At 44.4% G+C, this 21,248-nt stretch overlaps 1 protein-coding gene across 4 annotated transcripts; it reads right to left on the bottom strand.

Annotated features, from left to right (window-relative positions):
* Positions 1 to 2,280: 2,280 nt before the first annotated feature.
* On the bottom strand, positions 2,281 to 20,633 carry LOC139557781 (LHFPL tetraspan subfamily member 4 protein-like). 4 transcript variants are annotated; one of them, XM_071372958.1, is made up of 5 exons: positions 19,510 to 20,633; positions 17,558 to 17,629; positions 9,657 to 9,896; positions 8,843 to 8,871; positions 2,281 to 8,568 (listed from the first exon to the last, which is right to left on the bottom strand). In XM_071372958.1, exons 1-5 carry the CDS (start codon positions 19,913 to 19,915, stop codon positions 8,509 to 8,511), a joined length of 807 nt encoding a protein of 268 aa, XP_071229059.1. In that variant the 5' UTR covers positions 19,916 to 20,633; the 3' UTR covers positions 2,281 to 8,508. The 4 variants fall into 4 exon arrangements, with proteins under 4 accessions (XP_071229059.1, XP_071229060.1, XP_071229061.1 ...); XM_071372959.1 differs by having other exon boundaries at positions 8,855 to 8,871; XM_071372960.1 differs by lacking the exon at positions 17,558 to 17,629.
* Between the last annotated feature and the right edge of the window lie 615 nt (positions 20,634 to 21,248).

The raw sequence follows: 21,248 nt of genomic DNA, 5'->3' as shown, positions 1-21,248 counted from the left end.
TCCGCGTCGTAACCGTCTTCAGTGGGCAAATGTTCACCTTCGATGGCCACTGGTACACTGGAGAAGTGTGGTCTTCACAGATTAATCCCGATTTAAACTGTACCGGGCAGATGACGTTGTGTGGGTGAGCGGTTTGCTGATGTCAATGTTGTAAATAGTCTGAGTGGCCATTTGATTAATTGTTCAGCAGTCTTGTGGATTGGGGGTAGAAGTCTTGTGGATTGTCTTGTGGATTGGATTGGGGGTTAAGGAGCCTTTTGGACCTAGACTTGGCAACCGGTCAGGATGCTCTCGATGGTACAGCTATAGAACACATGCCAAATCTTTTCAGTCTCCTGAGGTGGAAAAGGTGTTGTCGTGCCCTCGTCACGACTGTCTTGGTGTATTTGGACCATGATAGTTTGTTGGTGATGTGGACACCAAGGAACTTGAAGCTCTCGATCCGCTCCACTAGAGCCCCACCGATGTTAATGGGGGATTGTTCGGCCCTCCTTTTCCTGTAGTTCACAATCAGTTCCTTTGTCTTGCTCACATTGAGGGAGAGGTTGTTGGCCTGGTACTACACTGCCAGGTCTCTGACCTCCTCCCTATAGGCTGTCTCCTCGTTGTCGGTGATCACTGTTTTGTCATCAACAAACTTAATGATGGTGTTTGAGTCGTGCTTGGCCATGCAGTCATGGCTGAACAGGGAGTACAGGAGGGGACTAAGCACTCACCCCTGAGGGGCCCCAGTGTTGTGTTGTTGCCTACCCCTACCACCTGAGGGTAGCCCGTCAGGAAGTCTAGTTGCAGAGGGAGGTGTTTAGTTCCAGGATCCTTAGCTTAGTGATGAGCTTTGTGGGCACTATGGTGTTGAATGCTGAGCTGTAGTCAATGAATAGCATTCTCACATAGGATTTCCTTTTGTCCAGGTGGGAAAGAGCAGTGTGGAGTGCGATTGAGAATGCATCATCTGTGGATCTGTTGGGGCGGATTACGAATTGGAGTGGGTCTAGGGTTTCCGGGATGATGGTGATGATGTGAGCCATGACCAGCCTTTCAAAACACTTCATGGCTACCGATGTGAGTGCTACGGGGCAGTAGTCATTTAGGCAGGTTGCCTTTGCTTCCTTGGGCACAGGGACTATTGTGGTCTGCTTGAAACATGTAGATATTACAGACTCAGTCAGGGAGAGGTTGAAAATGTCAGGGAAGACACTTGCCAGTTGTTCCATGCATCCTCTGAGTACACATCCTGGTAATCTGTCTGGCCCCGTGGCCTTGAGAATATTGACCTGTTTAAAGGTCTTGATCACACAGCCATCACTTCATGTTTCAGCATGATAATGTCCCCAGGTCGAAAGGATCTGTACATAATTCCTGGAAGCTGAAAATGTCCTAGTTCTTCCATGGCCTGCATACTTACCAGACATGTCACCCATCGAGCATGTTTGGAATGCTCTGGATCGATGTGTACGACAGCGTGTTCCAGTTCCCGCCAATATCCAGCAACTTCGCATAGCCATTCAAGAAGAGTGGGACAACATTCCACAGGCCAGAAACAACAGCTTGATCAACTCTATGCGAAGGAGATGTATCATGCTGCATGAGGCAAATGGTGGTCACACCAGATACTGACTGGTTTTCTGATCCACACCCCTACTTTTTTAAAGGTATCTGTGACCAACAGATGCATATCTGTCTCAGGTATGTGAAATCTATAGATTAGGGCCTAATGCATTTATTTAAATTTACTGATTTCCTAATAAACTGTAACTCAGTATATCTTTGAAATTGTTGTATGTTGCATTTATATTTTTATTCAGTGTACATCCAATCATGCTTAGGGTCTTTTATAAAAATGCCCAGTTGCCCATTATTTGGGCTACCATGGCTAGAAGAAGAGCTCTCTGACTTTTTAAGAGGAATCTCAAAGAAGCATAGGGGGTTTAAAGGGTGTGTTTGTGTACTAGTGTGTGTGCGTGCGTGTGTGTCCGTGTGTGCGCGCGTGCGTGTGTGTCTCAGTCACTTATGGGAGATTCTAGAGAGGCGCCTGAGACAGCATTTTCCACCACCATCAACAAACATTAGACGATGGAATTTCTCACGAAAGAATGGTGTCGAATCTTTCCAGTAGAGTTCCAGACACTTAGAACACATAAAATCTAGTCCTGTTCTGGTGGCTCAACTCCTATAAATACACTTTGTTGGCCTTTTCTTTATTATGGCAGTTACCTGTATATTCACACATTTGACTTGAACATTTCAGAGAATCCTCAATAAACGTCAACACAGTCAGAAAATGGTACAACATTTTGACACGTTTATGTCTTTGGACACACATTAAACAATGGTAAAATGTTACTTGATTAGTTGATACTGTTATTGTTGTTGTTTTGTTGTAGTTGTTGAACCAGCACTCTTACCAATTCATTTAGCCTTTGTAGGTTTAAGACATTTTACAAAGTGAGAGACTGAATGATTATCATTACACTTTCAGTGAAAATCTCACAATACATTACTGCTTCATTCCATAACACAGACAACTAAAATGTCAGCAGAAAATCTCAACAATATTGTATAGTCAGGTATTCCCAAACTGGGGTACGCAATGCCGTCGGGGGAACGCCAAATAGAAATGTGATTCACATTTATTTTCCAACAGGGCTATACATCTGGGTGGTTTATTTCTCACCTGAGTAGCCTTGTTTCACTGCCAAAAATAACATTAAACCATCTAGTGTTCAGCAAAATAACAACACAATAGTCAAATAATGAACTTCCAATCACATTAACCGCTACTCTCTCGCAGGACGTAGCTGCTGCTCATGTTGGTATCTGTACTGATGGCCCATGACAGGGAGACATAGTGGAGTGGTAATGCACGTGCAAGCACTTGGGTACACTGCAGCATCCACCAAGAAGCTCTTGCTGCCAAGAGAACGCCTGACAGCTTGAAAGACGTTTAGGACATTACAGTGAAAATTGTTAACTTTTTTTTCTTCTGCATTATGCAATGGGCAGCGACCATGTAACGCTTTTACAACATACAGAAGTGGGCTGGTTATCAAGGGGCAAAGTATTGACACGTTTTTTTGAGTTGAGAAACGAGCTTAAAGTTCTTTACTGACCATAATTTTCACTAGTCTGACCGCTTGCATGATGATGAGTTTCTCACACGACTGGCCTATCTGGGTGAGAGAGAACTCAAGCTTACGGACACGTCAAATATGATATAGCGAAGCACCTGAGTGAGTTGGGTGTGCAATTACGCATGTACTTTCCCGAAACAAATGACACAAACAACTGGATTCGTTATCCCTTTCATGCCCTGCCTCCAGTTCACTTACCCATATCTGAACAAGACAGCCTCATCAAAATTGCAACAAGCCGTTCTGTGTAAATTAAATGGATTGGGCTGCGCTCAGAGATCCCTGCCTTGCCAAATCACACTGTTAAGACACAGATGCCCTTTGCAACCACGTACCTATGTGAGAGTGGATTCTCAGCCCTCACTAGCATGAAAACTAAATACAGGCACAGACTGTGTGTGGAAAATGATTTTAAACTGAGACTCTCTCCAATACAACCCAACATTGCAGAGTTGTGTGCATCCTTTCAAGCACACCCTTCTCATTAACCTGTGGTAAGTTATTCACAATTTTCGATGAACAAATAAGGTTTTATATGTAAGATGGTTAAATAAAGAGGAAAAATTATTGATTATTATTATATTATTATTTGTTCCCTGGTCCTATAAGAGCTCTTTGTCACTTCCCACGAGCCGGGTTGTGACAAAAACTCACACTCATTCTTATGTTTAATAAATGTATCGTATAGTGTGTGCGTGGCAGGCTTACAATGATGGCAAAAACCAACATTTGAGAGTGCGCTGATCCTGGTGCTAGAGGGGGTACGCAGCTGGAGGTTGAATGTTTGAAGGGGTACGGGACTATAAAAAGTTTGGGAACCACTGGTATACAGTATTATAGTTCAATATACAACAAATCCACAGATTGTCATGAATACATTTTTCAGATGATGGCAACATATTTTGTCAACATTTTTGTTGGTAAGATATATATAAAAAAGTACAAACATATCTAAAATCTCATAATAATTTTTGGGGTTGAAATGATATATCTGTAATATACACTCACCGACCAGTCTATTAGATACACCACCCTTTTCACGAAAATAGACTGCTCCTACAGACAGTGAGTCACGTTGCCGTGGCTTGTTATATAAAGCAGGTAGCCAGGCATCGAGGCATTCAGGTACTGTTCAATTGAACGTTAGAATGGGCAAAACTAATGACTTAAGCAACTTTGAATGTGGTATGATCATCGGTGCCAGGCGCACCGGATCCTGTATATAAGAAATGACCGCACTCCTGGGCTTTTCATGCATGACAGTGTCTAGGGTTTACCAAGAATAGTAGCGATACAAAAAGAACATCTAGTCAGCGGCAGTCCTGTTGGAGAAAACAGCTCGTTGATGAGAGGTCGAAGGAGAATGGCAAGAATGGTGCAAGCTAACATGCGGGCCACAAACAGACAAATAACGGTGCAGTACAACAGTGGTGTGCAGAGCGTCATCTCAAAATGCCCAACTCGTCGATCCTTGTCACTCATAGGGTTCCACTCCTATCAGCTGAAAACAAGAAGAAGCGGCTCCATTTGGCACGTGATCACTAACACTGGACAATTGAGGAGTGGAAAAACATGGCCTGGAACATGGTCAGGCCCCCGACCTCCACCCAATAGAGCAGAAAATCCTTAGGATGAGATGGAATTAACATATCGCCGTCCAATCCGCAGCAACTGCGTGATGCCATCGCGTCAGCATGGACAAACATCCCTGTGGAATGCTTCTGACACCATGTAGAATGCCCCAAAGAATTCAGGCCATTCTGGAACCAAAGGGGGGGTCCGACCCAGTACTAGATGGTTGTACCTAATAAACTGGCCAGTGACTTTATATTCCAGTGTTTCTTTATGTGTGCTTGTGTTGAAGCCCACTGTTGTCCTTGACTCTGTTAATTGACTGTAATTCAAAGAGGCCTCCCACTGAGTTGAGTGATGGGGCAAAGACAGCACTCAGAGCTCAACCTTACTTTGGAGCCAGAAGAAAAAAAGAGTTGTTGGTTATGTAACCCATCTATGGTTATGTAACCCATCTATGGTTATGTAAACCATCTATGGTTGTGTAACCCATCTGTAGGTACAGTAGTGTGCTCATTAAGTTAAGGTATAACAAGTTGTCAAGCTCTCAAAATAACAACACAAAGGAGAGAAACAGATATTTACAAAAGCAATGTTTTGTCCGATCAGACCCAAGGCTCTATTCTGGAGTAAGAGTAGTGTTTGATTTAGTGTACAGTGTCTTACAGTAGGGGAGAGCGGGGTATGTTGAGAATTTTTTACATTTAGCATCACTACGTCAAATTAAATATAGTTTTCTTTCTAATAAAGATATATGCATATATTTCCGGATGTTGTGACATAATCAGAATTCACGTAACCATAATAATTTTGAAAACATAGTTTGTCCTAAAACAGTGTTCTCTTGGCACAACTGGCGTAAATGGCGTAAATTGAGCATAGGAACAGGGTAAGCATAGGAACAGGGTAAGCATAGGGACAGGGTAAGCATAGGAACAGGGTAAGCATAGGGACAGGGTAAGCATAGGAACAGGGTAAGCATAGGAACAGGGTAAGCATAGGAACAGGGTAAGCATAGGGACAGGGTAAGCATAGGAACAGGGTAAGCATAGGGACAGGGGAAGCATAGGAACAGGGTAAGCATAGGAACAGGGTAAGCATAGGAACAGGGTAAGCATAGGGACAGGGTAAGCATAGGAACAGGGTAAGCATAGGAACAGGGTAAGCATAGGAACAGGGTAAGCATAGGAACAGGGTAAGCATAGGAACAGGGTAAGCATAGGGACAGGGTAAGCATAGGAACAGGGTAAGCATAGGAACAGGGTAAGCATAGGAACAGGGTAAGCATAGGGACAGGGTAAGCATAGGAACAGGGTAAGCATAGGAACAGGGTAAGCATAGGGACAGGGTAAGCATAGGAACAGGGTAAGCATAGGAACAGGGTAAGCATAGGGACATATTTCTTGGTACGACACTTGGTACTTTTTAAAGCACTTTTAACATAGGCTCAGACCCTGGTGTAACCTCATACGCCTTGCATTACGCCTGAGAAGAAAACACTTCAATTGTGGCCTAGAGGTGGCCGAACCCAACTGATGAAGGCATTTTTCATCATTTGAAAATCACATGAATATGAAGTGTCTTCAAAATACTATGCATATTATGCATAAAACTTACAAAATGTAATCATCATTTGTATTCGCTCAACTTGCCCCTGGTAAAATGGAACAATGTACCCCAAAGCAACACTTTTTACTATATTGGCTCACATTGCTAGCACTTTCATGCTAAATATAGGACCACATATTGTAGCTTCTTTAGACCCCAACTGATGTATAAAACAGTCTTAAAATGATCTACTTTGGTTTAGATACAAGCATCATGAAACCTGTAGGACAATACATTTGACTTTGTGAAAATCAGTTTTTTTGGGGGACCTAACTTGCTTACCACTTTTTCCATGTGGTTTCTTCCTTCACAGACTTCCTACATATTTAGTAACATGATTTATTTTGTGTATGGTTTCCTAGAAACAAGGGGTGGCATGACATACCCCACTCTCCCCTACAGTGCAGCTTCCTGAGAATTGGCTGCCACCTAATAACATAGGCATTTAGCTTCTCAATTTACAACAACTCTGTCCAGTGTAGCAAGGATTATGGACAAGTACACGTGTAGTTCTTCACTAGATGCCTTTTTTTTTTTTTTTAAGTTGGTAGAAATTCTGCCTCTACATAGATGATGATTTTTCCCAGTATTCTTTCCCCATTGTGGGGTTAACAGGTTAAATCCACACAGGCCCAGTGCGTGTTGGTCACTGCAATGTGCAGTAGAAAGCCTGTTAGGATGGTGTGGTGGAGACGTGGAGACCTGTGGCCCCAGTATCTCGGTGCTGAGGGACCTGAGGGGAATGCAGCATACAGGGCTTCCTTCTGAGAGGACTAATATCTCAAATATATTTTCCTGACATCTACTGTATCTAGTGTACCAGATCATTTATTTAGCTTACCCTGTTTCAGATGAATCATTTATTTAGTCTACCGTGTTTTAGGTTAATCATTTATGACACTACCCTGTTTCAGGTGAATCATTTATTTAGTCTACCCTGTTTCAGGTGAATCATGTATTTAGTCTACCCTGTTTCAGGTGAATCATTTATTTAGTCTACCATGTTTCAGGTGAATCATTTCTTTAGCTTACCCTGTTTCAGGTGAATCATTTATTACACTACCCTGTTTCAGGTGAATCATTTATTTAGTCTACCCTGTTTCTTAAGTATACCCTGTTTCAGATGAATCATTTCTTTAGTCTAACCTGTTTCAGGTGAATCATTTCTTTTAGCCTACCCTGTTTCAGGTGAATAATTTATTTAGTCTACCCTGTTTCTTTAGTCTACCCCGTTTCTTTCGTCTACCCTGTTTCAGATTAATAATTTATTTAGCCTACCCTGTTTCAGATGAATCATATCTTTAGCCTACCCTGTTTCAGATGAATCATTTCAGAAAATATTCTCTACTTTTAATTGATTGACAGTAAATACCTTAAAAAAGACTCCAAACGCTTCAGTTTTATGGGATCTATTAAATGTTTACCAAATATTTGTTTTGTTCTGCTTTATTCTACTTTTCGTACTCAAATCATTATGCAAAGGGTAGAAATACACTGAACAACATTTCCATTGAAGGGTTATATTGTTTGCTGCTCATTGTACCGTTCCAAATATATACATTGCCTTGTATGTACAGTATCTACATTCCCAGAGAGGTCTATTTCTGTAAAGCTGCAAAGTATAGTTCCATTTGGACACATTTTATTTACAAATATTGTCTCTTTTTTTTTAAAGTATTTTTAATGCACTTTACAACATAATACTATGTAAAATATAGTTTCTCCCAGTTTTATATTACAGAATGCTGTACATGTGGTCTGCGCATGGAGCCAGGTTGGATATTAGCCTGATGACTGGATGAGAGGGAGTAGAGGAGAGGGGTGTCATCCAAGGCAAGGATCCCCTCAGAGGGGGGTCAACCAAGGCAGCAATCCTCTAAGAGGGGGGTCAATCAAAGCAGGGATCCTCTAAGAGGGGGGTCAATCAAAGCAGGGATCCTCTAAGAGGGGGGTAATCCAAGGCAAGGAACCTCTAAGAGGGGGGTCATCCAAGGCAAGGATCCGCTCAGAGGGGGGTCATCCAAGGCAAGGATCCGCTCAGAGGGGGGTCATCCAAGGCAAGGATCTGCTCAGAGGGGGTTCATCCAAGGCAAGGATCCGCTCCGAGGGGGGTCATCCAAGGCAAGGATCCGCTCAGAGGGGGGTCATCCAAGGCAAGGATCCGCTCAGAGGGGGGTCATCCAAGGCAAGGAGCTCCTCAGTGGAACCTCTGGACTGCAACATACCTTGGGTCGCGTCTTCTGTCCCGGACCTCAATCTAAAGGCAAGAAAAAAGTATCCCAGCAGTACATCATGTAAGGATATTGAAATAATACACATTATATATAAACCTTTTACAATAAACAACGAGACAGTGCTTGTAGCTTATTCTGACAAACATATATTGTAGAAGATGGGAGTAACGGGGCTAAGACACTTATCCATAGAGACAAACACTGCCAAGGATGCCTCAACAACACTACAAAACAGCCCTGCACAACAACCACAGACCACGGTGCACAAAGTCATGACACTGTTAACTGTTCACTTACAAAGTCACTTACCCTGGACACAGCGAAATCTGCAAGAACAAAGTCAAATATTATTGTATGCAGGATGTAATTAATTGTACAGAACTCAAAAATATTACACATGGTATAATATCTATCAGTGAGTTAGTGCAAGGTTAATCAGATGAGCGGTGAGAGAGACACGGCAGAGTAGGCTATATCCCACTGGAATCTGGTGAGTAACCATGGAAACCACTATAGAGAGTATGGTACAAAGAAATCCTATTTTCCAACCAAACGATGTAATCCTCTGATCTGACAGTTGACAACATCATGAGGGGTCTAGTACATTTCTGTAAGAATGAGTTAGAAGACTTCTAACAATGTTCTGACGTCAGTCTCTTCAAAAGTCCCCTGAATGAAAATCCCTATTCCGATCAGTCAATATGGACAGCGATCCAGTCTGATGCAATCCTGTGCAAACAGTGAGAACAGACTTTGGTGGACATTCCTTACCTCTTTCATGCAGTTCCATGGTGAGTGCAATAGGCTACACTAACTGAATTACAATACCAGATCCTATTTTATCATTATCATCATTATCATTTATCACGAAAATATGTCAACTACGAGGGCCGATTGTGCAATCTATCTCTTGTCTATATAGAGGAAAACACATTTGACTTTGGAAATCACCGTCCATCTAGTGTTGATTAATTATAGATGGGTTTTGGTGATTGCTTGTGTGCGTCTGAAACGACACCATATTCCTGAGTGCACTGCTTTTGACCAGAAACCAATGTATAGAGAAAAGAGAGCCATTTCACATACAGACTTGGTCTAAACCATCCCTTACCTTTATTGTTGTCAGCCTTGAGTTCCTTCAGGAACATGTCGTTCTGTCTGTTCCCCAAAACGAAGGCCAGGAAGGACAGGATCAGGGCGTCCAGGATGCCCATAATAGCCAGGATGTAAGCCCAGCGGACAGAGCAGTTACCCAGCGTATACTTCCCCGTCTCCTCCCCACACAGGTCCCGCACCACCTCCGCATCCCAGCCGTTCGGAAAGATTATACAGCCCAACACCAAGCATACAGCTGGGGGAGACAGAAGAGAGAGAGTACGTTGGAAGCTGTAGTCTATGAAAAACAAAGATGCATGATTCAAATGAAGGTAAGTTAAACTTTATTCTATAATTGAAATCAAAAGGCCAGTCACAGCAAGTACAAATACAGTGTAGGCAATGGGTGTTGGATAACAAAATGCAACTGTAATTGCAATAAATGTTTTATAACAGACATGGTGGAGACATAGTAGAGACATGGTGGAGACATGGTGGAGACATGGTGGAGACATGGTGGAGACATGGTGGAGACGGTGGAGACATGGTGGAGACATGGTGGAGACATGGTGGAGACGGTGGAGACATGGTGGAGACATGGTGGAGGTGGAGACATGGTGGAGACATAGTAGAGACATGGTGGAGACATAGTAGAGACATGGTGGAGACATGGTGGAGGCATGGTGGAGACATGGTGGAGACATGGTGGAGACGGTGGAGACATGGTGGAGACATGGTGGAGACATGGTGGAGACATGGTGGAGACATGGTGGAGACATGGTGGAGGTGGAGACATGGTGGAGACATGGTGGAGATGGTGGAGACATGGTGGAGACATGGTGGAGACATGGTGGAGGTGGAGACATGGTGGAGACATGGTGGAGGTGGAGACATGGTGGAGACATGGTGGAGGTGGAGACATGGTGGAGACATGGTGGAGACATGGTGGAGACATGGTGGAGGTGGAGACATGGTGGAGACATGGTGGAGGTGGAGACATGGTGGAGACATGGTGGAGACGGTGGAGACATGGTGGAGACATGGTGGAGACATGGTGGAGACGGTGGTGACATGGTGGAGACATGGTGGAGGTGGAGACATGGTGGAGACATGGTGGAGGTGGAGACATGGTGGAGACATGGTGGAGACATGGTGGAGACGGAGACATGGTGGAGACATGGTGGAGGTGGAGACATGGTAGAGACATGGTGGAGACATGGTGGAGACATGGTAGAGACATGGTGGAGACATGGTGGAGACATGGTGGAGACATGGTGGAGACATGGTGGAGACATGGTGGAGACGGTGGAGACATGGTGGAGACATGGTGGAGACATGGTGGAGGTGGAGACATGGTGGAGACATGGTGGAGATGGAGACATGGTGGAGACATGGTGGAGACGGAGACATGGTGGAGACATGGTGGAGACGGAGACATGGTGGAGACATGGTGGAGACATGGTGGAGGTGGAGACGGTGGAGACATAGTAGAGACATGGTGGAGACGGTGGAGACATGGTGGAGACATGGTGGAGACATGGTGGAGACGGAGACATGGTAGAGACATGGTGGAGACATGGTAGAGACATGGTATAGACATGGTGGAGGTGGAGACATGGTGGAGACGGTGGAGACATGGTGGAGACGGTGGAGACATGGTGTAGACATGGTGGAGGTGGAGACATGGTGGAGGTGGAGACATGGTGGAGACATGGTAGAGACATGGTGGAGACATGGTGGAGGTGGAAATGGTGGAGACATGACCATCCACATCGCTCCAGCCAAATGCCAAGCCCACTAACATTTCTTCTCCACCATGATTCTGGATTTGCCTCCTTCCCTGACGACTTCTAGAATCCGAACACATTCTGACCATTCTGATTGGTCCCAGAAACCGATGACGTTATCAGATTCAAAACTCTGATTGGTTAGATTTGTTAGAGACAATCCAATCGCTGATTAATTTGTGTTGTACAACGCCCGTTAGTTTGATGTCACGCAAATGACTTCTAAGAAAACAGATTTAGACTGAATGTATGCACCTATCGATAGAGCAGCGGATTCAGGATGAGTCGTCAGAAAATAAGACATAAGCCTTGCCATTATGAAGTCCTGAGTCACTATTCCTTGAGTGAGAGAGTAAATAAGATCCCTGTTCCTGGCTCTCAGGGAGTTGGTAGGGGTGGAACAGAATATTTTCTGCTGATGTTACTACTGCTTCTTATCTTTCAGCTCTGGGCCTCTGTGTCTCTCTGAGTCCCCACCTCTCTCTCATTCTCCTATCCCTCAGTCCCTGAATCGCCCGCCCCTGCCTTGCTGCTGCTTCCACTGCTGAGCTCACTCCAATCTCTCTGCTGATGTCATAGTAGTGAGCCTGTAAGACAGCCTCCCATATGCACAATACTGCTGAGCAGAGCCAAACACTGGGCCTCCCATCATTACCAAACACACGGCCTCCCGTCATTACCAAACACACGGCCTCCCGTCATTACCAAACACACGGCCTCCCGTCATTACCAAACACATGGCCTCCCATCATTACCAAACACACGGCCTCCCGTCATTACCAAACACACGGCCTCCCGTCATTACCAAACACATGGCCTCCCATCATTACCAAACACACGGCCTCCCGTCATTACCAAACACATGGCCTCCCATCATTACCAAACACACGGCCTCCCGTCATTACCAAACACTGGGCCTCCCGTCATTACCAAACACATGGCCTCCCATCATTACCAAACACACGGCCTCCCGTCATTAGCTCCCGAGTGGCGCAGTGGTCTAAGACACTGCATCTCAGTGCAAGAGGCGTCACTGCAGTACCTGGTTTGAATCCAGGCTGCATCAAATCTGGCTGTGATTGGGAGTCCCATAGGGTGGCGCACAATTGGCCCAGTGTCGTCTGGGTTTGACCGAGGTAGGCCGTCATTGTGAATAAGAATTTGTTCTTAACTGACTTGCCTGGTTAAATAAAATGACCAAACAGCTCATCCATCAATGGAAAATTCTGGTTGATAAAGATGGCATTATGCAACCGCAGACAAATGCACAGAAAGACAAACAGACAGTGAGATGAAAAGACACACGACTGAAACTCTCCAATAATAACTTTGCTAAATGTAGACAAGCCTGTCCTAAATTTTGACTATAATAGATATTCTAATTTACACCCCCTCCCCTCTCCCGGTGTGCATCCTCAAGGGCTCTTGTTTTCCCAACATGTTTGGATAACAGTCATTTGTTGCCTGTAGAGAGGATGCCATTGAGGTGAAACGATACCCTTTTTCTCTGATGCTGTTGTGTTACTAGGGCTTGGTGTGTTGCTAGGGCTTGGTGTGTTGCCAGGGCTTGGTGTGTTACTAGGGCTTGGTGTGTTACTAGGGCTTGGTGTGTTACTAGGGCTTGGTGTGTTTCTAGGGCTTGGTGTGTTACTAGGACTTGGTGTGTTACTAGGGCTTGGTGTGTTTCCAGGGCTTGGTGTGTTACTAGGGCTTCATGTGTTTCTAGGACATGGTGTGTTTTGGGGGCTTGGTGTGTTACTAGGGCTTGGTGTGTTACTAGAGCTTGGTGTGTTACTAGGACATGGTGTGTTTATAGGGCTGGTGTGTTACTCGGACATGGTGTGTTTCTAGGGCTTGGTGTGTTACTAGGGCTTGGTGTGTTTCTAGGGCTTGGTGTGTTTCTAGGGCTTGGTGTGTTTCTAGGGCTTGGTGTGTTTCTAGGGCTTGGTGTGTTACTAGGGCTTCATGTGTTTCTAGGACATGGTGTGTTTTGGGGGCTTGGTGTGTTACTAGGGCTTGGTGTGTTACTAGAGCTTGGTGTGTTACTAGGACATGGTGTGTTTATAGGGCTGGTGTGTTACTCGGACATGGTGTGTTTATAGGGCTGGTGTGTTACTAGGACATGGTGTGTTACTAGGACATGGTGTGTTTTGGGGGCTTGGTGTGTTACTAGGGCTTGGTGTGTTTCTAGAGCTTGGTGTGTTACTAGAGCTTGGTGTGTTACTAGGGCCTGGTGTGTTACTAGGGCTTGGTGTGTTACAAGGGTCTCTGGCTCCCAAGCCTGGCTCCCTGGCCTCCCCAGCCCCCCCCGGCCACTCTGGCCTCCCCAGCCCCCCCGGCCACTCTGGCCTCCCCAGCCCCCCCCCCCCCCCCCCCCTCCCCCAGCCTCCATGGCCCGCTGGTCTCCCCAGCCTCCCTGGGAAATGTTGAGTGATTTGAATGTTAAGTAAATGAGCTAGTTTGGACTTAAATCAACTTGAAAATCAAATGGCAAGACTTTAAAATGGCTTGTATAATTTGCAAGTATTGAACAATCCAGATGTGCAAAGCTCTTAGAGACTTACCCAGAAAGATTCACAACTGTAATCACTGCCAAAGGTGATTCTAACAGGTATTGACTCAGGGGTGAGATATGAGATATTTCTGTGTTTCATTTTCAATAAATATGCTAACATTTCTAAAAACATGTTTTCACTTTGTCATTATGGGGTATTGTGTGTAGAGGGGTATTAATCATTTCTAAATGCATTGTAAAATGCTCTGGATAAGAGTGTCTGCTAAATGACTCAAATTTAAATGTTATCCCCCGGCATAAACTCTCCTCTTTATTTCTATGTAAACCCACTCTTACAACAACTCCCTTTGCAACCTTATGGAAAACACTTTCACCTGCATGCACTTATACAGAGCAAACCTTCCATAACAAAACCATCAGCTAAAGAGAGATTAACCTGGAGAAGAGTCCCCTAAGCAAGCTGGTGCTGTGGCTCTGTTCACAAACACAAACAGACCGCCGTAGGCAGACTTGGCTCTCAAGAGAAGACGGGCTATGTGCACACTGCCCACAAAATGCGGTGGAAACTGAGCTGCACTTCCACACCTCCTGCCAAATGTATGACCATATTAGAAACACACATTTCCTCAGATTACACAGACCCACAAAGAATTAGAAAACAAATCACATTTTGAGAAACTCCTATACTTATTGGGTGAAATACCTTCACAGCAGCAAGACTGGTGACCTGTTGCCACAAGAAAAGAGCAACCAGTATTTATTTTCCCTTTTGCACTTTAACTATTAGCACATATGACATTTGAAATGTCTTTATTCTTTTGGAACTTCTGTGAGTGTAATGCTTACTGTTAATTGTTTTATTCTTTATTTCACTTTGTTTATTATCTACTTCACTTGCTTTGCCAATGTAAAATATGTTTCCCATGCTAATAGAGCCCTTAAATTGAAATTGAAAGACAGCAAGAGAGAGGATAAGAAAAAGAGAGATAGATGGGGAGAGAAAGAGAGAGAGAGCGGGAGAGAGAGGATAAGAAAAAGAGAGATAGATGGGGAGAGAAAGAGAGAGAGAGCGGGAGAGAGAGGATAAGAAAAAGAGAGATAGATGGGGAGAGAAAGAGAGAGAGCGGGAGAGAGAGGATAAGAAAAAGAGAGATAGATGGGGAGAGAAAGAGAGAGAGAGCGGGAGAGAGAAGATAAGAAAAAGAGAGATAGATGGGGAGAGAAAGAGAGAGAGAGCGGGAGAGAGGATAAGAAAAAGAGAGATAGATGGGGAGAGAAAGAGAGAGAGAGCGAGAGAGAGAGGATAAGAAAAAGAGAGATAGATGGGGAGAGAAAGAGAGAGCGAGCGAGAGAGAGAGGATAAGAAAAAGAGAGATAAATGGGGAGAGAAAGAGAGAGCGAGCGAGAGAGAGAGGTTAAGAAAAAGAGAGATAGATGGGGAGAGAAAGAGAGAGAGAGCGGGAGAGAGAGGATAAGAAAAAGAGAGATAGATGGGGAGAGAAAGAGAGAGAGAGCAGGAGAGAGAGGATAAGAAAAAGAGAGATAGATGGGGAGAGAAAGAGAGAGAGCGGGAGAGAGAGGATAAGAAAAAGAGAGCGATGGGAGAGAAAGAGAGAGAGCGGGAGAGAGAGGCTAAGAAAAAGAGAGAGATGGGGATAGAAAGAGAGAGAGTGGGAGAGAGAGGAACAGGCGGAACGGGAGATACACGTGGACCATGTTGCTAACGCAGTGGCACAGCGTCATTCTCAAACACACACCCCTTGGGAGCATACAGCTCTTGTCCGTGAAGAAAGGGTCCACGGGTGAAGGGAATCCCATTGTACAGCAAGCTATGTTGGTTCAGAGCTTCTCCTCTCATCCAGGGTATGTGAAAGCTGATCCACATTTAGTTTCATTTTGTTCCATTCTCCATTGTGTCAACTTGGACTTGTTTTCTATCTGATTAGAGGTCAACCCAAACATGAAACTATTTTCACAGCTCTGCCATCTTCGCCTTAAAGTTTGATAATCCCCTGTCTATTGTCAGGCCTTGTGTGATCAATAAAATACACGTCATGCAGAAACTGCTGCTTCCTTTTCTCTTCTCTCTCTGAAGGCCATGATATATTGGCAACTTTGAGAGGCAATATTGCTGAGCAATGTTGCCAGCAATGGTCAATAGTGTGCAACTGCAGCCCACAATTCGTGGCGTTCCTGCATGTGGGTATTCCTGCATCTTCAGGAACACACCCCCCTAAAGCATCCCATTGGTTCCTTCACGAACAATCCCTCCTCGAGAATCCCATTGGTTCCTGCATGAACGACCCCTCGAGCACCCCATTGGTTCCTATATATGAACGCTAGTTAGTGACTCCGTGTGCTAACTTGCTAGTTAGCTAGCACACGGTGTCGACCCCCGCCTGCCGTCTGTTGTGTCCCAGAGAACTCCTCAGGACTAGACGGCTAAGCTAGCACACAGTGTGCTTTGCTCCCACCTTATCCCTTGTATACGTCTAACAATAATCACTCTGTGTGATCCTGATTTAGCCCACTGCAGTAAAATGTTATTTACTGCCGAAATTATCCGTGGTGGTGCGCATGTTAATCTATTAGCATGCTAGCCGCAACCTATGCTAAGTCAATGGGACAAACAGGCTAATTCGCTAGATAGCTAGCCATGTAGATTTTACATTAGGTTTTAGATTGTTTTTGTATGTTTAACTAGCTGGCTAGCTTGATGAATACCATTTATACTTCCTAGATTAGATTTGTGATGTAAAACGTTTTCTAAATCTAGTTATCTTTATGTCTGCGTTGCCATTGACTTGACTGGCAGTAGGTTGAGTGGATGCCCAGGGCAGCGGCAACACCTCTTTGTTGCTTGTTTGTTAGCTGATAAATCTCAGTACAGATGTGTCAGTCAACTGGCAACAACAAGCTATAGTAGATTAGTAAATAAATAGGGGAATTGATATGTGCTTCTTCATGTGAAATCTATTATTCATGTCCATGTGCTCATTGCTCATCATTGCTACAGTGTCTCACCCCACTCCGTTGCCAGCAACATTGCTCATAAATATTACCTCAATGAATTGCCAGTGTATCATGGCCTTAGATGTCAGTTTCAGGACCTTGTTCAGTGCCAGAAACAGTAGTAAAACCCTGAGGTAACTGAACGGGCATATGGTATGCTGCTACATGAATAGCTAGTAGTACACCGAGCAGAGTTGAATTTTTTAGAGAAACAGGGTCAGGAAATCAGTGGAGAGATGAGTTGGAGGACATGTGGGAGATGGGGAATAGAGTTGGAAACCACCGGCCCATAGAAATCAGGCTATTCTTTTGTAATTATGTACTGTAGTAGAAATGTTATTTCTACTACACAAATGTTTTACTACACTTTCATGGCCCTATGACTTTGTCTGTTTCTATTTCTGTCAGTATGCTCTCCATCCCTCTCTCGATGTGTTTGGAATGGAATGTGTGATTTCTCCTGCTGCCGTCTAATACAGTTGCAGGGCACCAGTGAAAAGACTTAAGGGAGCGGTCGCCGGGTCTGCTGTCTAGAAGCACTGCTAGGAGAGCGAGAGAGTGGAGCAGGACAAACAGTGCAGAGATCATGTCATATCAACTCACTGAGAAAGAGAGAAAGAAAAGCTGCGTCATTATGTTCTGTCTTGTCATCTAACTTCTCTGTCCATGATGTAGCTGCAAAGGGAGAATGGGAGAACAGTACAGTTTATGGTTTTGTATAAACAGTACAACATTGACCTCTCCTGACTAAAGAGGAGAATCATGGGGTATGATGGTCGTCCCCATGGACACCGGGAGGAGAATCATGGGGTATGATGGTCGTCCCCATGGACACTGGGAGGAGCAGGTGGTCCTCTTAGTCCGCTGCCCAGCTCCAGCCCGCTGTTGGCACCACACACTGCCACGGCTCTCCGCCACGGCCCAGGATACAGCAGCTTATTAAACTAGCATCTCCTCAGTAGTGAGAGAGCATTAGGCCCATAGCCAACATCATCAGGCCTCTCATAGCCAACACTATGAGGGCTCTCATAGCCAACACCATCAGGCCTCCCATAGCCAACACCATCAGGCCTCCCATAGCCAACACTATCAGGCCTCCCATAGCCAACACTATCAGGCTTCCAAAAGCCAACACTATCAGGCCTCTTAGCTGTACACAAGGCAGCCTCATCACAAGGCCTGTACCGAAATGGAGTTGATCCATCAGCAACTGGGAAAGGGACTCAATCGCAAACACAGAGATGGTCAGATAAATAGACCCAGGTGTGTGCACTTGCTTTGTGAATACCAGCATTGATATCTTCATGCATGTTTTTTTTGTCTCATTTCATAAGAGTGCATACAGTGTTCCGGCATCCTAAGAGGAAAGAGTATGTCATGGAAACTCTGTTTCTTGCTGATTGATCGTTCCTCCAACCTGTGAAACTGACTCTGCGGATCAGAAAGGAGAGTGGGCAGATAAAGACAACAACAGTAGAAAGTGAATAAACTGCTGATATTTTTCTTCTCTCCGTTTGCTGACTGTTGTGGTAATCTTACTCCCACACGTTGGTGTATATCACCTGCCCTGGAAGCTCCTAGACGTATAGATCTGAGTGGGAGTGAGTGAATTTAGTTCCATATAGACACGCCCAATTTTCATATCCCAGAAAATGAGAACTCTCATTTTGTTTTTTCCCCTTCTATTTATCAGAAGGGCAGCTCTCTGTGTGGTTAGGTTCTCGTTGAAGGAATACATCCACCCCAACACAAGGAGGCCTTTTGTTGTGTGTTGCCTGTTTTTGAGATTGATTTGTTGAGCAAATGAATGCTTCATCTGCAATCTCATGAGCTCAATGTGGGTGATTGTGGCAGCCTATAGGATATCTGTCTTCCTCCCACAGCTCCATGACTCATGACTGCGAGACAATGGTACCACAGACGGATTCTACATGATGAGACAACTTCCACTGCCAGTAAGCCAGCTGAGCCTGGAATCTGTGTAGAAATGTGAAGTAAAAACATTTTTTTGTGGCGAGGTGAATCTAACCTGCCTCTAGATCCAACCCAACATCCTTAGCAATAGTAACAGTACAAGCAGCATGTTTTGACAAGGTTGTTTGCATGTAACATGTAACCAGTGTTGCAGATCCATGTGTTTGCAGTCATCTGGACTGGACATACCAGTGAAAATCATATTCCCAAATATAATTTAAAAACACATGAACACATTGTAATCTCATCAACCCAAATCCCCCACAATCCAATAGGTCACCTGGAGATTTGGCACTACAACACTATCTAACTGATTGAATTGATGAATGAATCAAACATAGCCTACATCTTATCTGCAGATACCGATAATCCTCTTTAGAACGCAACGAAAATGTCATAAATATCCAAGTGCAGGGGCAGTTTATCATCAGGCAATGATATTTCCTTAAATTAAATCAGTGCCTGCATGAATGTCTGTGATTAAATGCGCTGGAACAAGATTTGTAAGTCGCTCTGGATAAGAGCGTCTGCTAAATGACTTAAATGTAAATGTAAATGTAATGTAAATGTTTTATACATACCACATAGGAGCTGCATCCAGGCACAGGTCTTGTAGACGCTGGCGGTGTTGCAGAAGAAGAAGAGCGCCATACAGGCGATGCAGCCCAGAATCAGAATCATGGACAGCAGTACAAAGAACGAGGCCGCTTTGAAGGCACCGGAGGGGATGGAGCTGAACTCAATAAAGCTGCCCGTGCAGTCGAGCTCTCGGTTGGGCGGTCCACTCCCAACGCACTGGTGAAACAAACCGAAGTAACCCACCTGCGGCGTGCTCACGCTGTCCCCGATCCAGTAGGGCTGAATGAAGACAACCACGTTGATGATGGCAAAGCATATGGTGAATATCGCCCAGAGTACTCCGATGGCACGGGAGTTCCGCATGTAGTTGTCATGGTAAATCTTGGCGGCTTCTTGTGAAGGCAACATGTTTTCCACTATAGGTTTCTTAAGTTTATTTCAGTGACTCACTCACAGTTTTTGCTCGTCTCTGGTTGTTTCCACGAGTTGCCAAAGGTGTGCTTGTAATTTGGTAGCAATGTAGCTATTCAGAAGAAATCCATTTCAAAGACGTTGATTTATTATTATTATTGTGGTTGTTATTATTATTAACTAGCCTTTATTTTAATTTACCAAAACATTGTACATTCAACCTGCGAACCTACATGGTTACACATTGTTGAAAAGAGACACGAATAGATACACTGTTAATTAATAATTTATAATGCCTAACATTTCCTTTTTGGAAAAAACAAGTGGAGTCCAAAATACAATATTTCACAGTAAAACGGTCAATGGGTTTGTAATCTACTCAACCAATGCTACCTTCAAAATATGTCCTTTAGTATTCTAACTCAAGCCCACCAGAATTGATAAACCGTTGCCTAGTGCCAGTGGTGGATCCCCCGTTTGCGTGTAGCATTTGCTGCAGCCGTGGAGGGCTTCTTGAGCTAGGTGAGCTAGGCTACTGGAGATATCGGCGCACAGCCCGTTAAGACAGAATGTAGATCCAATTTACAGAAAATGAAAATGTCAAATATGAAGAGTCCGAGCTCTTCCGCCGCCACTCCATTATTGTGATTTCCCCTGTTTGTCTTGCGCCTTCTCCCCGTCTCTCCCCCTCTTCCTCCTCTCTCCCTCGCGCAGCTCTCAGAAGATGCTGAGCACTGTTGATGACGGCGCGTGCACAATATATCGATTTGCATGAAAACATTCCCCACTCCTACTTATTAATTTAATATAATTGTAACGGTTGTTTGTATGTGGAAAGAAGCGTAATTGTATTTTATTTCAGGTTTAGGTTGACCATTTTTGATTAGACATAGGCCGGACTACAGAAGGCAAAATATGTATTTTTCTAATGATGGTAATCAAGACGATCCATTGTCAGGTGTCCATCAGCAAGTAGAATGGGAAGTGGTTGGATTTAATATGTTGTTTGAATCTTGTTAAGTATTGTTAGGGAGATGAGAAAGGGGGATAACCTAGTCAGTTGTACAACTGAATGCATTCAACTGAAATGTGTCATTTAACCCAACCACTGAATCAGAGAGGTGGGGGTGGGGGGGGGGGGCTGCCTTAATGAGATCCACATCATCGGTGCCCTGGGAGCAGTTGTTGTTGGGCTTGTTTCTCCTCTCAAAGCTATTAAGGAAAATTCATCTGGCACTGCCATTTCCATGAATATCTAGGACAAGAGGTCATGCCTCAGTAGGCCTACATATTGTTTTACGAATGTTTTACGAATTCATATATGTTGATA

Source organism: Salvelinus alpinus, chromosome 28 (assembly GCF_045679555.1).
Source record: "Salvelinus alpinus chromosome 28, SLU_Salpinus.1, whole genome shotgun sequence".
In the NCBI taxonomy this organism is placed as follows: domain Eukaryota; kingdom Metazoa; phylum Chordata; class Actinopteri; order Salmoniformes; family Salmonidae; genus Salvelinus; species Salvelinus alpinus.
The sequence above is the reverse complement of the archived record's forward strand: the minus strand, read 5'-3'. Positions and strand labels throughout refer to the sequence as shown.